Genomic DNA, 16,586 nt, shown 5'->3' with positions numbered 1-16,586 from the left:
GAATCATAATTATTGATGGTGTCGTTGTAGGTTAATAGCAAATTAACAGTTAATTATCACACTTATTAAGAATGTAAACTTTATTTAGATAATTTGGTCGATTCAAACTAAAAAGTTAATTTGATTTAATTGTTTGCGAGTTGAATTGGTGTTATTGTTAATTACTTAATTAAATATTACAGAGATTCTGATCAATTTAACGATGACATGACAATCCATTCGCGTTTATTTTTCTCGTTAATTGTCACGAAATCTTGATAAAGAATATCAAAGTTACGTTGAGCAATTAGTTTACGTTGTTTCCTCCTCTGAATTGATCGTATTGTAAGTCCACTGATTAAAAGTGAAAGTCCTAATCCAAGTGCGATACAAATCACTAGAAAAGATGCTAATTAAATAGAATTAGTGATTGAAAGTAAATAGATAAAATTAATTAAATTGATTAACTTACAGTAACGACGATCTGATAAAATAGAAGCAATTTTAAGTCCAAAAAAAGTTAAATTAATATGAAAATTAGCAAAAATTGATGAAGATGCTGTGATTAATTGTGTTGCAGTCTCTGGATTTTCAGGTGGTTGATTAATTAATTGCTCTGTGGTTGTCACGATTTCTGGTTTGATTGCTGTGGTTGATTCTGTTGCGTTTGTAGTGATTGAAATTGTTGTGATTTCATCAGGTTGGCGAAAAGCTGATTGGCCTGTAGATATATAAATTAATGGCTCAATTGAAGTCGTTGATTTCAAATCTGTAGGCCTAATTGCTGTGGTTAATTGTGGTTCAGTATGAGTTTGAGTGTTTGTTGTTGCTTCAAAATTAATTGTATAAATCATTGACTCTGTTGCTGTTTTAGTTGATTGGGTTGTTGTTTCAATTTCGGGTTTGATTGTTGTGATTAATTGTGTCAGTGGTTCATCGGGTTGCTGAGTCGTTGATTGCTCGGTTATTGTCGTTGTCTTAATTTCTGGTTTGATTGTCGTTGTTAATTGTGGGTCTGCTGTTGTTGCTTCGGTTTCAGTCTTGATTGTTGTGGTTAATTGTGGCTCAGTTTGAGTCGGTTGGGCTGTTGTATCAATGGTTTGTTGAGTGGTTGTATCAATTATTGATTCAGTTGTAACCTCACTGATTGTTGTCGATGTGATTAATTGTGTTGTAGTTTCAGGTTCATCTTGATGAGTCGTTGTTAATTGTTCTGTAGTTGTATAAATCATTGGCTCCGTCATTGTTTCAGTTTCAGGTGTAGTTGTTGTGGTTAATTGTGGTTCAGTCTGAGTTTGAAAAGTTGTTGAAGTTTCAAAATTAATTGTTGTTGAGTAAATGATTGGCTCTGTTGTTGTCTCGATTTCTGGTTTGATTGTTGTTGTTAATTGTGGTTCATTTGTGACTTCAGTTTCAGGCTCAAGGGTCGTCGTTAATTGTTGCTCAGCCTGAGTTTGTAAAGCTGTTGGTGATGTCCCAATTTGAATTGATTCGGTTACTGGTCTATCAGTTAAAACGAAAGCTGTTGATTGATAATCATCCGAATCAGTTGTTGTTAATTGCGGTTGACCATCAGTAGCGGATAAGATTGTACTAGTTTTATAATCAATGTCTAATTGTGATTCTGGTGTCGTTGATAACATTGTACTTGACTCAAAGGTGGGCACTGTTTTGGTTGGAGTTCCGGTTGTACTGATTTTCATTGACTCTGTCGTTAGAATTGAATAAGTTGATCCATTTGGTAAATTTTGTGTTGAATTGTTAAATGTTATCGTTGTTGATTCATTTGTAATTGTTGTTGATGTGATTTCTTGATTGTGATTGGATGTTGTTCTTTCTGTTAATTGTGTGGTTTCGTCATCAATTACTGTCGATTTAAAATACTCTGAGGTTGTGGTGAAACTAATGTCCGACTTGGAGGTTGTCAACATCTCGGTCATCATTTTTTCTGATTCTGTGGTTGATTCAATTGATTGTGTTACATGAGATTTATGATCATGAGTTGTTGAAGTAAATTCAGTCTCCAATTCAATTGGATTTAGTGTGGTAATCGGTTTGACCGGCGGGTTAACTGTATAAGATTTGGTCACTTTATCATCATAATTGGAGTGAGTTGTCTGATCATCGATAGTTGTTGGCTCGAGATACTCTGGTGTGGTTAATTTAATTGTTGTCGATGGTAAAATCAAAGGATCATTGGTTTGACTAGCGGTTGGATTGTAACTCGTAGAGGTCAAAATAATGTCTGAGTTAGAGGTGGTCAGTGTTAAAGTTGAGGTCAAAGTTTCGATTGTACTTATTTCTAGTGATTCTGTCACTACAGATGAGTCAAGTGATTGTGTTATATGAGTATCAGGGAAGTTGCTTGTCGCTGTTAGGTCATTTGAAGTAGTAATAGTTTCGACTGGTGAGTTAGATGTACAAGATTTGGTTGATTGATCAACTTGTGGTTCGACTGTTGCTAAATGAGCACTAAGCCCGTCGATTGTTGATGTCAAAGAGCTAAATGTGCTAATCAAATCGATCGGTGTATTGGTTGTATAAGATCTGGTTGATTGGTCAACTTGTGAGGTAATTGTTGTTGTTTGGTCAGTTATTTGCTCATAAGGTGATTCATTGTGACACTTTTTCTTGCGTAATGTGACCTCTAATGACACGACGATCTCTTGAATATCCTCCGGTTGTTTTTGTTTAACGGCAATTCGATAAATACCTGATCGATCAAAGTAAATTGTTCTTGAAAAAATATTCCAATTAAGAGCTGATTCTCGTTCCAACTTGATTTCTTTGATCAAGTTTTCAACTAATTGTCCAGTCGAGTCCAATTGTCGTGAAACAATTAACAAAGAACCAAGATCCGAATACTTATACCTTGGGATTAAATAAGCTACACTGACACAAAGAACTGAATTAATTTGTTGATAATCACTCAGGTAAATTGGTTTCTCATAATTTGCATAATTTAACTCAACTAGAGTAACAATAATTAAAATAAAATACAATTTAAATTTCATCTTGAATCTGAGAGTTTAAACTGAAAGAATCTCTTTTCATTCTGATTAATCAATGAAACAACAATTAATCAGTTTTAATTATGATTTCATCAATGGGCTAATTATTGTTACTCTCGTATTAGCCTAAAAATTTACATAGTTTTGATGATTAATTAATTCACAAGGATTTTCGTGTGCCTCATACCATTTAGATCATCAGTTGTTAATTGTTGTTTATCTTCATGAACTAAATGAACAGTTTTGTTGATTAACTTTGATTATGAGAGGGAAACAATTATCTCGTTCATTTTAATAACTGTTCAATATTAATTACTGAGAGTTTTCTGATTGGGACAAAGATTATACGTAAATGTATCTACATTCTTGAATAAGATTGTCAAAATTCTGGGTAAATATTACGCTCAAGCTACAAGGAGTCTATTAGAGGTTAGGGTGTCAAAAAATTCAGCCGAAAATCCTACAAAACGGAAAAATAGTCCAATTCAAAAAGAAAAGAAAAAGAAAAAGAAATTTCGAATTTGCGATTAAAAAATGATTTTCATTTTCATAAATCCAAAAATCGGTCTGTCAAACAACCTTAACAAACTTTCTTACGAAAGTTTTTTCCCGCTTGTTAACATTTAAACTAACTTTTTTATTGTGTCTAGAGGGTCACTTAGTACTAATACACTAATACAGAAAAGCTCCTTGGGAAGTTTTTGCCGACTGAAAGAAACTTTTTTTTCTTAAATTGGGAACTTATCATCTAAATCAAGATTACATTAAAGCTTACATTGAGAAATGTTCTCAACAAATTATCGAATCAGGAAAATTGGAAGCTCTTCTCGGTGTTTTCCAAAAACTAATCGCCTCCAAAAACAACGACCATGAAGGTTTCTACCTACTACAAACCCTCATGGAGAATCTAAGTGAAGATATTTTAACACCTTATTGGAATCGAGTTTTACTTTTACTCTTCAACCGATTAACTAATTCAAAGACCGTTAAATTTGTCCGATCTTTTCTCATTTTTACCTCTCTCTTTGCCTACAAATATGGTGTCCAAAATTTGACTACCCTGATCGAAGGCATTCAAACCAATATGTTCGCCATGGTAATTGCCGTTGTCGGTTGTTGGTTCAATTTCTTGTGGCCCAAATATGAAATCTTCAAAAGGATTAATCAATGGAGGAGTTAATTTCTTATTGTCGTTAATTGTTGTCGATGAATCATTTATATCAAGCGTTGATTGGGTTGTATCTTGATTAGTAACTTTAATTGTTTCAATATAATCAGTTGTCTTTGTATTTTCAGTTACAAAATCATTTGGTAAATTATCTGACTTATTGGAAACTGAATCAACTAAATCATCATGATGAGTTGATTCATAATAAATAAAAGTTGATGAGGTTAAAGTTGGTGGGGTTGATGAAAGTAAATTAAAATCGCCATCTAAATCAATTGAATCATAATCATAATCATCAACTAATCAAGGTGAAAATCAGATTCAATTAAAAACAAAAATTAAATTATTATCATAACAATTCAATCATTTTCTTAAAAAAATTATTTACCTTTGTATTCAGTTTGAATATCATTTAGTGATTTAATTTGATTGTCATCAGAGTTAATTGTCGTTGGAACAGCATTGGACACTACAAAACAATTAGGGTTACAATTAAACATATGAAATTAAACATTTTGATTGTCAACAATTTAACTTACCCTACAAAACTGTGATTAAGATGGTTGATAAACTATTAAATGCGAGAAAGTTTTTCACTGAAAACATTTTTAAAACAATTAAATTAAAATCAACAACAATTAAAATCTAATCCACTACTAGCTTAGTTTTAATTAACTGAAGCAATTAAAACAATGGTTGGTGTTAATTGTAATTAATCAGATGAACTGAGTTACTAAATCAATCTAATCGACATTGATTTCTCACTCATTGTTTTTTTCCTGATAAATTTGAATTTTTTACCATTAAAAGATTTGATTGTTAACTAATGATGATTAGCTATTAATCAAAATGAAGATACATTGATAACAATTAACTAACCACTGTTGATTAATTTTAAGCATGAAACATGAAAATGAATGTTAAGATTAATATATTGTTAATCTTGATTGTCCAATAATCAATTGATAATTAAGTTGAGTTGATTGTGATCAGTGATCAGTGATACATATTAATTGTTGTTTATTATAATTGGTTGATCTTTGAACTTAATTCAATTAATTATTTAATCTGATTCCTAATTGTGATAGTGATTAATTCATAGCCTTATTTAAATCAGGTAATTGTTACCTGATAATCAGATTAATTATTGACATGTTTAAACATTAATCATTGTGGATCACAGTTTTAATCATGTTAATTAAACAGTTAATTGGTCATTAGGTAGATACAATTTTATTATTTCTAATTGAATAAGGATTAAAATAGTTAATCATCAAGTATCCAATTAGTTGATTGTTGTTGAATTTGTAAATGTAACATTAGATTTGAATGTTATTCTGAATGAAAATGTTATCCAAGAAAAATTTATTAATCAATTTAATCACAATTAAATTGTATTTCACGTGTTTAATTGTTACTCTAAATTGTACAGTTACCATTGAGATGCCAGCAACAGTTAACTCTGGTGACGATAATAAACCAACAATTAAAACTGATTACAAAGGTAAATAGTCTGTTTAAAAAGTGATTAAAAGCTTAATTGTGATAACTCAATTTCTGTATTTACCTTTATCCTATCAACCAATTAGTTGATGAATCAGTTGATTTAGATGGTGATATTGATTCAGTTTCCATTTGTTCAGATGATTTTTCAATGATTAAAAGTCAAAATCTACTACAACAATTTACTACTTACTCAAGTTAATTAAACTTGAGTTGATCGATCAGCAATCAATCAAGATGAACAAGATTATATGATTATATGATTCTACTAATGGTCACGTTGGAATTGTTGTTAATTGCTCTCCCCTTGAATAGCTATTTGTTAATTAAATGTTGCCGAAATCCAGATCAGTTCAACGATGACATGGACCAAACTTCGATGCGACAAAATACCGTTACATTTTGCCCGTCGACGAGGTCACAATACACTGGTGTCAAGTCGATATTCGCAGGAATCAGTCATTTATTTGGTTGACCTGAGGTCATTATTAATAATTGTCGATCACTCGAACCTTGGTACAATCGATTAACGTTAGTCCAATTGTCACAATTAAACTACAGTGGTTACAAATTCTTAATCATTTGTGTTGATCGAGAGATTGATTTTGGTTTTTTTCCTCAATTTGATCCAACAATCAACCGATATTAATTGACGATACAATCAAATGTTGATTAATACAAGAATTTAAATCTATCAATGGATCTAAATAACAATCATAATTAGTTAACTATTGTAAACTTTAATACCAATCAGGAAAAAGGTTCCGGATTTAAGGTAGTAATTGCAAACCGTATTGATAAGACAGAATCACAATTAATCAATTTATCATAATAATTTAGATGGAAAAATGATAATTATCGTTGTACTTGGTATATTAATAGTAAATTAATTAACATTAATCAGTTTTTAATTTGATCTGGTAAAGTAAATCAACTTTGATCAACCTAAGGAAATTATTAACAACAATTAAAATGAAAATCAATAGATATTTAAGTTTAATTTTGTTAACACTAATTCCATCACTTAGCAATCAAGGTAAATATTAATTAAATCATTTTGTTTAGTTTTGTGATTAATGATTTATTTATTTTTTATTCGTTTTCTTGGTAAACTTTCAATTGTTTGTGATTTAATTTCTCTCAACAATTAAGCTCATTTCTCACAACCAATTTATAAAAGTGAACCTAAATTATTTAATTCAGTTATTTGTATTGAGATTTCGTATATTTTACCATTTGGAGTTGAAATAAAAAACGATGAAGAGCTTGTGGTCAGTTTAATAGCGTTGAATGAAGATGGACTAATAACCAATTGGTCAAGCATTATTTCTCGTATTAAATTGAATCAAGGATCAGCTGGTGTTTGGAATAAGTATTTGAAAAGTGTCTATTTTAACTCGGCTGAACTGGCGATTGTCTCAGTGTCACATGAAGGGTCATCAGTCGATGGTCAATCATCTTTATCATGTACCGTTCGTATGGACAAAAATGAGTGTCCAGATGAGTCTGATCATATCTATTCAATTAAGCCAACGACCGAACCAATAAATGAGACAAAAACCGAATCAACAACAGAACCAACAACAGAACCAACAACAGAACCAACAACAGAACCAACAACAGAACCAACAACAGAACCAACAACAGAACCAACAACAGAACCAACAACAGAACCAACAACAGAACCAACAACAGAACCAACAACAGAACCAACAACAGAACCGGCAACGGAACTAACAATGGAACTAACAACATTGGAATCAATAACTGAATCGATTTCAGTCTCAACTGTTGAGGTAGTAAATGTCAGCATGACAACAGTGACCACACCAACACCAACGGAACTGGACACGATTGAGACAACAATATCTACAACTGTCGATTCCTTTACTGAAACAATTGTTGACAGTCAAACACAATTAACTTTAACTCCATCAGCTGAAAATCTCACTTTGAATTCAGTCACAATTTCAATTATTGATCCAGTTCTTGAGGATGACAATCAAAAAGATGAACTAAAAAGTGCAGATTTGAGTAGTAATTTATTTCAAACCTACAAATTGTTCACTAACGAACATTATTGTAAGTTTAATTGTTCGATTTTCTTATGAAATTTATTATTAATTTAATATTTTCATCTTGTTGTTGATTTATTTCAGATTTTGCTTCAATCCTTGGACTTGTGGGCTTAATTGTTGTCACAATTAGTGTAACATCGGTGATCTCATATCGTAAACGACAAAACTATCAACCCAAGAATCAAGACTTGACTGTTTCAGCATCTCGAGATGGAGTTGAATTAAATACAATAACAATTAAAAGACAAACTCTCAGTAATTAAAATTGAAATAATAAAAAAACAATTGACTGCTAATCTTTATTAACGTAAATTTGATTATCAAATTAGATAATTGTTACCCTCTTGTTATCAGTTGAACTGCTAATTTATTTATTTAATTTATCAATTAACAACTGATAAACTAAACGGTTGATTAACTAAATTGGGTAAATAACTAATCTTGTGAATTAATTAATCACCAAAATTAATTGCAAACACAAGAGTACAACAATCAAGCAATAATTGAACCATTAATAAATTTTAGTTTAGTTGATTAATCAAAATAAAAAAGTGATTCTTTTGGTTTGAATTTTCAGCTTCGAGATGAAATTGTATTTTATTTTAATTGTTGCTATTTTAATTGATTTAAATTATGCCAGTGTTAGAAAAACAATTTACCTGAGCGATTATCAAGATAGTCCAGTTCTTTGTGTAAGCCTTTCTTATTTTTTTTCAATTAATAGGTACTCGAATCTTGGCTCTTTGTTGATTTTTTCAGAAGAAACTTCCTGGAATGGACAATCAGTTGAAACTTTGATTGGAGAAATCTCGTTGGAACGAGAATCAGCTCTTAATTGGAACACTTTTTCAAGAACAATTCATTTTGATCGATCAGGTATTTATCGAATTATCGTTAGACAGAAACAACCAAAGGACGTTCAAGAGATTGTGGTGTCATTAGATGTCACATTGAAAAAGAACCAGTGTCCCAATGAATCGCCACACGAGTATGAAACTGTCCAACCAACAACAATCACACCACAAATTGACCAATCAACCAAATCTTATATAATTAATCCACCGGTCAAACTGATAACCACAATAAATCCAATTGAATTAAAGACTGAATTTGCTTCAACACAATCAATTGAATCAACTACAGAATCGATTACCGCTTCGAGTGTCTTAACAACATCAACCAACGACCCTGGTACTCATGTAACACAATCAATTGATTCTCTAGTGACAGAATCACTAGAAGTAAGTACAAATTACAATCCAACCGCAAGTCAAACCAACGATCCCTTGATTTTACCATCGACGACAATTACCTCACAAGTTGACCAATCAACCAGATCTCATACAACCAATATACCGATCGATTTGATTAGCACATTCAGCTCTTTGACACCAACAATCGATGGGCCTAGTGCTCATTTAGCAACAATTACCCCACAAATTGACCAATCAACTAAATCGTGTACATCACCAGTCGAAACTATTACTACTTCAAATGACCTAACAGCGACAAGCAACTACCCTGATACTCATATAACACAATCACTTGACTCATCTGTAGTGACAGAATCACTAGAAATAAGTACAATCGAAACTTTGACCTCAACTTTAACACTGACCACCTCTAACTCAGACATTATTGTGACCTCTACGAGTTACAATCCGACCGCTAGTCAAACCAATGATCCTTTGATTTTACCATCGACAACAATTAAATTAACCACACCAGAGTATCTCGAGCCAACAACTATCGATGATCAGACAACTCACTCCAATTATGATGATAAAGTGACCAAATCTTATACAGTTAACCCGCCGGTCAAACCGATAGCGACACTAAATCCAATTGAATTAAAGACTGAATTTACTTCAACAACTATCGACCCTAAATCTCATGTAACACAATCAATTGAATCAACCACAGAATCAGAAAAAATGATGACCGAGATGTTGACAACCTCCAAGTCGGACATTAGTTTGACCACAACCTCAGAGTATTTTAAATCAACAGTAATTGATGACGAAACTACACAATTAACAGAAAGAACAACATCCAATCACAATCAAGAAATCACATCAACAACAATTACAAATGAATCAACAACGATAACAGTTAACAATTCAACACAAAATTTACCAAATGAATCAACTAATTCTGATAACAAATCCAATGAAAATGATAATCTGAATACAAAGACTGGCAATTTAGCAGATGATTTGATTGTTACAATCAAATTATTGACGAACAAACAATATTGTAAGTTAATTTTCAATGAATTAATTTCAAATCAACTAATCATTTGTTTTCTATCACTTTAATTACAGTAATTTATTCAATCAGTACACTAATTGGACTAATTGTCATAATAATTGTTGTAACAATTATAATCAATCACTTGAAACAAGAAACATGGAAACCAAATGATTCCAGTATTTCCGCTGATCCATCAGGAATTGAATTAAATGTAGTTACATATCACCGGCGGACAATTAACTCTAAAATTTTCAATGCCCTTTCTATTAATCGTAAATCAAAACAACCAATTAACGAAACTGTAGTACAATTTAAACAATAATCAAACTAAAAATGTAAAATTAAAATGTTTAAGTTTAAATTAACACAACTGATCAATTTAACCATCAGTTACAATCAAGGTTTCAAATGATTTGAATCAATTGTTTATTGTTGATCATGATATTAATATTTAATTGCACCAAAAATAAAAAATGTTTAATTTTAATTGACAAGTTAATCATTTTATCTAATCACTGACTAATTTACAAACAAACATGATTAGTGAATGAGATCACAATTATCCGAATAAAATTAATTGTCCTGGTTCATATTAACTTTAATTGGTTGTAAATTAGATTCTAATCAATTGGCAAATCAATCGGCAAAATAATTCTCACCACAATCAATTATGTTAATTCAATAACTAACAAAAAAAATGAAAAACAATTAAAACCTTTACGATTAAAGTAAATCAATATGAAGATTTATTTAATTGTGTTACAAATCACATTCATCAATCAAGGTGAGTTAACAATTAACGCGTTAAACAAGCAATTAACAGAATAAACTGTTCGTTTCTTAGCAATTAGTGATTCTCTTAATTGTGACTTTAATCTGAACGATTGTACTTGGTATCCAATCGGACAAACATCAATCAATTGGCATTGGACTGGACAGAGATCAGCTGATTCTCATGGTGGTTATCTCGAGGTTCCTAATGAAAGTCCGAGTATTGGTCAGTATTCATCATCATCTTCATCATCAACTAATCAACTAATTAGTGGATCGATTCGTAACCTTTGGTACATTCCGAGATCAGGTTGTTTCTCATTCTCGTATCGATTTTATTTCATTCAAAATGGTTGGTTGAACTTGACACTTACTCCAATTGTGGGTGACTCTGTATTACTTTACTCAATTAAAGATGGCCGATCATTGGACTGGTCAAGAGTTTCGGTTGATATTGGTAATAGTCCAGAGTTTTATCTTGTCTTTTCATTTTCATTGGAAACTTCATCTTCTAATGATAATAGTAAATCAACTGATTGGATAATTTCATTGGATGATTTTAACTTTATCAGTGGTGTTCAATGTTCAGATTTCAACCTGTGTGATTTTGAAACTGGTTCATGTCACTGGAAATTGTCAGGGTGGCAAAGGGTCACCGCTGGTCAGTCAATTCCAGTTGATCATACAACTTCAAGTTCATCTGGTCATTTCATTGAACCCAAAGTTTTCGGATCAACAAGTAGTCTTTCATTGGCCCCACTTCCGTCCAATATTCTGGAAGGATGCTTAGCATTTTGGACCAACATTGACCTGAAAAGGTCAATGCCACAACTTTATGTCCGACAAGATTCAGGCAATCGTTGGAAAGTTGATCTAAATGGACCAATGGTCAACAACAACAATGACCCATCCTCCTCATGGCAATATCATCAGATAACAGTTTCGCTTAAATCACTCATCTCAATTGAAACAATCGCTTCCAGCTCATCACAATTAGCAATAGATGATTTAATTTTGTATAATCAATCGTGTCCATCTATTGGGTCGTGTGATTTTTCATATGATTTCTGTGGATGGGTCAACTCAGGTAAATTACCTTGGCGACGTCAAATTGGCCTTTTATCTTCTCTATCAGTTAGTGGATCATTTCCAACAATTAAGGAATCATTTGATCGTCAACGTTGGTATGTTATTTCTGATCAGAATCGAGCCAAAGGTCAGGCCATATTTGAAAGTAGACCAATGGTCATTTCGTCATTGATTTGCTTTGGTTTCTCATATTTTTATACTTCAACTAATTTCCAACGAAATGAAAATTTATTGATTAATTTAAATGATGTTAGCGGTAAATTAATTAATCACAAATTAACCACTCAAGTTGATAAAATTCCGTTGGAATCAACGTCCTCACTTAATTGGATCAAATTTGAGAGGACAATTAACGTAAAATCTAATGATTGGGTAACAATTTCACTGACCACTGACCAGCAATCACATTCATCAATTGTATTGGTTGATGATATAGAAATTAAATCAGATAAATGTTCAAATGAATCTCCAAGCAATCAACTAATTACTACAACATCAATTCCAACCACGACGATGGAAACTGATTGTTGTGTATCAGAACCTTGTATTTGCGTTAATTCAGGTGAAATGTCAACAATTAATCACAATTACGAGACAACCACTCCATCATTTTTTGAACAATCAGTGGTCCCAGCAATTAGTGAATCAACTTCCACTACCATTGATTTAATATCAACAAAACTTAACAATCAACAAACAACAGCTTCTGCCATTGATTATCAATCAACTACTGAAATCTACAATGATTTAGAAACTAAATCAACTACTGATTTAATTTTTTCCTCCACAATAACAACTGAATCAACTAGTGAATCTGAAAACGATAAGAAACTTAATTTAATAACAACATTTACCAGTTCAACAAAAGATCAATCAACTACTATCACAATTAACACTAATCAACAAATATCATCAACCCCACTGAACACAATTAAACCTGATACATTAACTGCTAACTCAATTACACCGGTGACTTCATCTCCAATTGATTCAGTATCAACAGTTAACTTTGAACAATTAACTGAAACTGATAAAGTTACTGATGAAAATAGTGTAACTGAATTAACTATTAATACAATTACCGAGGCAATTGATCAAATTATCAACCAAACAGAAGCCAATAATTTAATCAGTGAAAATACAACAATCAACTCGTCAAATTCAAATGAAAGATTAATAATTGGTAATTTAGGGAACAATTTAATTTCAATAGTTAACTTAGTTTTTGATGAGAAACCATGTAAGTTTTTTTCTCCAACAATTAACTTTACTTGATAATCAATTGTTTAATCAAATTTACTAATTTTCTCAAAATTTTTCTCATTTTTGATGAAATTTCAGTAATTGCTTCAATTAGTGGAATCGTTGGTTTAATTTTCCTTATTTTTGGTATAATTGTATTAACTGCAAGTTGGAAAAAATCAACAACAAGCCAGCAACAATCAACTAATCGACAAACAATTAACATAAATCAAGATGAGATGGAATTACAAACAATCACATTCAGAAGGCGAACAATTAATTCAAATGTTTTAAAACTTTTATCGCAACAAGAACAAGATCAATCTAATTCATTAATAACTTTTAATTCTAAATAATAATCAGTAATTAGTATTATTGTGCTGTGGTAATATAATAATTAGTTGATTCAGTTTTCGTTGATGATTTAGTAGTTTCAAGAAGATCTTTATTAACTCTTTCCATCTCTTGAATTTGAGCAGCAATTTGACCGTGAATTTCCTCAATCATTTTATCGTGTTTAGCGACTTTGTCAATCATCGTATTGTAATCGTCACCATCTAAATAAATTCCTTCTTTGTTGATACAATTTCTCAAATCTTTTTGTAATTTAGAAATTTTTTCAGCATAGTCACGTAAAAATGCCTTCTTATTGATCCTTTTATTTGCCTCGGGCTTATTGGTGATTCGTTTTGCTCTTTGAGCATATTCCAGGGTAGATGCAGTATCTTCACAATCATCTATCGATGGTGAAATGGTGGCAACAATTGAGGTTCTCGTTTTACCACCAAGAGAATCTTGAAGAAGACGTGTAAGCTTTGATTCTCTATAAGGTATGTGAGCAGTTGACTTATTAACTAAACAATTAGCAACAATATAAACTTAGTTAGGATAATCTAATCAAATCGAATCCAAAAAATTTAAAATCTTTAAATGTAATCATATTTATTTGGTTAATCTTTTGACTTAATTGTTATTGAGGTTCAAATTGTTCCCGTGTTAATTATCATCATGAGCTCTACTCAACAAGATTATATGATTCTACTTGAGGTCACATTGGAATTGTTATTAATTACTCTCCCCTTGAATAGCTATTTGTTAATTAAATGTTGCCGAAATCCAGATCAGTTCAACGATGACATGGAACAAACAACGATGAGACAAAATACCGTTACATTTTCCCCATCAACGAGGTCACAATACACTGGTGTCAAGTCGAGATTCGCAGGAATCAGTCATTTATTTCATTAGTCTCAGGAATTGAATGCTGTTCAATATCCGTTGGAATGATTTAGAAATTGAATCAACTACTGAATTAATTTTCGCAATTTCTTACTGTTTGGAATTCATTTGAATGGCTGCGTCATCTTGTGGATTATTAAATAACTAAAAGTTCTCGTAACCATGGTAACCAAAATTGGAAAAACAAATTTTAAATTTTATCATTTTCGTTTCTTTTTAAATGTTAGTTGATATTTTGCTCTTTTTTTTCCCTGTTAATTGTTGTGTTGTTTTTATCTGATTATTTATTTGATTGTTTAATTAACTGTTCTATCAACCGAATTATTAAAGATGATGAGTCAAAATATTAAAGTCTATGTTCGTTGTAGACCTTTAAAGGAAAGTGAAATTCGGAATGACACCTTAACGGTTAAGAGGGAAAAGAAAGAGGTCATTTTGAAAGACAAGACCTTTGTTTATGATAATATATTCACCGAAGAATCAACTCAAATTGAAATTTATCGATCAGTCCTGGCTCCCCTGATTGATCAAGTTCTCGATGGTTATAATTGTACAGTTTTCGCCTATGGTCAAACTGGAACCGGTAAAACATTTACCATGGAGGGAAAACATACTTTAAACTGTAGTGATTGGCAAAGTGATCCATTGGCTGGACTTGTACCTCGATCTTTTTGTCAACTTTTCGAGTGTCTTGAAGGACGTGATTGTACCATAAAGGTATCATTTCTTGAGCTTTACAATGAGGAATTATATGACCTGCTGGCGGCTTCAGATGACATTGTTAAACTGAAAATGTTTGACGATATAAATAAGAAAGGATCTGTGATTGTCTGTAATCTAGAAGAAACTGTGATCACAAGTAAAGATGAGGTTTATAAATTGTTACAAAAAGGATCAGCTAAACGTCAAACAGCAGCCACTCTGTTAAATGCTTGTTCCTCACGAAGTCATACCATTTTCACGATTACAGTTTATGTTACCGATGAAACGGCCAATGGAGATGAAATGGTTCGCATTGGTAAATTGAATCTTGTCGATTTAGCTGGAAGTGAAAGTCTCTCCCGTTCTGGAGCTGTTGATAGAAGAGCAAGAGAAGCAACTTGTATCAATCAAAGTCTTCTATCACTTGGAAGAGTAATCAATTGTTTAGTTAATAAGTCAACTGCTCACATACCTTATAGAGAATCAAAGCTTACACGTCTTCTTCAAGATTCTCTTGGTGGTAAAACGAGAACCTCAATTGTTGCCACCATTTCACCATCGATAGATGATTGTGAAGATACTGCATCTACCCTGGAATATGCTCAAAGAGCAAAACGAATCACCAATAAGCCCGAGGCAAATAAAAGGATCAATAAGAAGGCATTTTTACGTGACTATGCTGAAAAAATTTCTAAATTACAAAAAGATTTGAGAAATTGTATCAACAAAGAAGGAATTTATTTAGATGGTGACGATTACAATACGATGATTGACAAAGTCGCTAAACACGATAAAATGATTGAGGAAATTCACGGTCAAATTGCTGCTCAAATTCAAGAGATGGAAAGAGTTAATAAAGATCTTCAGGGAACGAAGAGAATCCTTAAGGAGAAGGAAGAAGAATTGGAAAATAAAACGAAAAAAATGCAGAGAATTTTATCTTTTGCTGAGAATTCATCTAAAGATGCAACCATTTTGTTCAAAAAAGTGTCCAAATTAAAGAACAACGAAGCAAATAACAAGAAAGTAATCGAACAACTTCAATCGAACCTCGATATTCAAGATCAAAATTTCGATCGGATGGTCGAATGTAGAATGGAAGAGCTTCAAGATCGAATCGAAAACAATGCCAAGCAATTGCGAGATAAATTAACAACATTCACGGAAAGATTTGCAACCAGTCGAAGTTGGATATTTGCTTCTCGATGAATTTCGTAAACAAGTGGAATCAAGATTGAATGAAGAACAAGAGATGATTAACACATTCGCCGTGGAAGTCGATGAATATTCAAGTCAATGTCATTCCATGTTAAACAATATGCGAAGTGAATTTCGTCGAGAAAATCGCCATCGAAAAATGGACTTACAAAAGCTCACCCGTCAATTAGTAATCGATTCACCAACCGGAAAAACACCAAGAAAAATATCCCAACAATTAACCGATTTACCAACATCTCCAGTCAAACAAGAAGATTCAAACCTGTAGAAATTAACTAATTAATCCATCATCATCATCATCATCATCATCATCGTCGTCGTCGTCATCCTTCA

The 16,586-nt window shown here is 31.9% G+C and overlaps 3 protein-coding genes and 1 long non-coding RNA gene across 5 annotated transcripts; 2 read left to right on the top strand and 2 right to left on the bottom strand.

The window, feature by feature from the left end:
• Positions 1 to 62: 62 nt before the first annotated feature.
• Positions 63 to 3,165, bottom strand: LOC128385585 (mucin-5AC-like). Of its 2 annotated transcripts, none has more exons than XM_053344477.1 (2): positions 452 to 3,165; positions 63 to 376 (listed from the first exon to the last, which is right to left on the bottom strand). In XM_053344477.1, the coding sequence occupies exons 1-2, from the start codon at positions 2,991 to 2,993 to the stop codon at positions 192 to 194; spliced, it is 2,727 nt and encodes a 908-aa protein (XP_053200452.1). In that variant the 5' UTR covers positions 2,994 to 3,165; the 3' UTR covers positions 63 to 191. The 2 variants fall into 2 exon arrangements, with proteins under 2 accessions (XP_053200452.1, XP_053200443.1); XM_053344468.1 differs by having other exon boundaries at positions 63 to 388; positions 452 to 3,162.
• Positions 3,166 to 4,221: 1,056 nt separating this feature from the next.
• Positions 4,222 to 4,897, bottom strand: LOC128385620 (uncharacterized). The gene is made up of 3 exons (XR_008324807.1): positions 4,698 to 4,897; positions 4,547 to 4,627; positions 4,222 to 4,457 (listed from the first exon to the last, which is right to left on the bottom strand). It is a non-coding gene; the product is annotated as an uncharacterized LOC128385620 (long non-coding RNA).
• A 2,360-nt stretch (positions 4,898 to 7,257) lies between these two features.
• On the top strand, positions 7,258 to 10,477 carry LOC128396891 (uncharacterized). The gene is made up of 3 exons (XM_053357545.1): positions 7,258 to 7,743; positions 7,821 to 9,995; positions 10,064 to 10,477. The coding sequence occupies exons 2-3, from the start codon at positions 8,324 to 8,326 to the stop codon at positions 10,312 to 10,314; spliced, it is 1,923 nt and encodes a 640-aa protein (XP_053213520.1). The 5' UTR covers positions 7,258 to 7,743; positions 7,821 to 8,323; the 3' UTR covers positions 10,315 to 10,477.
• Positions 10,478 to 10,617: 140 nt separating this feature from the next.
• On the top strand, positions 10,618 to 16,371 carry LOC128397153 (kinesin-related protein 9-like). Its single transcript, XM_053357839.1, has 4 exons — positions 10,618 to 10,776; positions 10,837 to 13,092; positions 13,194 to 13,438; positions 14,634 to 16,371. Exons 1-4 carry the CDS (start codon positions 10,731 to 10,733, stop codon positions 16,242 to 16,244), a joined length of 4,158 nt encoding a protein of 1,385 aa, XP_053213814.1. The 5' UTR covers positions 10,618 to 10,730; the 3' UTR covers positions 16,245 to 16,371.
• The last annotated feature ends 215 nt before the right edge of the window (positions 16,372 to 16,586 follow it).

Source organism: Panonychus citri, unplaced genomic scaffold (genome assembly GCF_014898815.1).
Source record: "Panonychus citri isolate SS breed McGregor unplaced genomic scaffold, ASM1489881v1 Contig00001, whole genome shotgun sequence".
Classification (NCBI taxonomy): Eukaryota; Metazoa; Arthropoda; class Arachnida; order Trombidiformes; family Tetranychidae; genus Panonychus; species Panonychus citri.
The sequence above is the reverse complement of the archived record's forward strand: the minus strand, read 5'-3'. Positions and strand labels throughout refer to the sequence as shown.

What these genes read in the sequence shown, in the direction of transcription:
- LOC128397153 (XM_053357839.1), top strand. Translation starts at nt 10,731, where the DNA reads ATGAAGATTTATTTAATTGTGTTACAAATCACATTCATCAATCAAG. An exon ending in AGTTTTTGATGAGAAACCAT is followed by an intron (nt 13,093 to 13,193) that starts GTAAGTTTTTTT and finishes ATGAAATTTCAG; the next exon opens with TAATTGCTTCAATTAGTGGA. An exon ending in CTAATTCATTAATAACTTTT is followed by an intron (nt 13,439 to 14,633) that starts AATTCTAAATAA and finishes TTGATTGTTTAA; the next exon opens with TTAACTGTTCTATCAACCGA.
- LOC128385585 (XM_053344468.1), bottom strand. Translation starts at nt 2,993, where the DNA reads ATGAAATTTAAATTGTATTTTATTTTAATTATTGTTACTCTAGTTGAG. An exon ending in TTTATCAGATCGTCGTTACT is followed by an intron (nt 389 to 451) that starts GTAAGTTAATCA and finishes CTATTTAATTAG; the next exon opens with CATCTTTTCTAGTGATTTGT.
- LOC128396891 (XM_053357545.1), top strand. Translation starts at nt 8,324, where the DNA reads ATGAAATTGTATTTTATTTTAATTGTTGCTATTTTAATTGATTTAAAT. An exon ending in ATTGACGAACAAACAATATT is followed by an intron (nt 9,996 to 10,063) that starts GTAAGTTAATTT and finishes CTTTAATTACAG; the next exon opens with TAATTTATTCAATCAGTACA.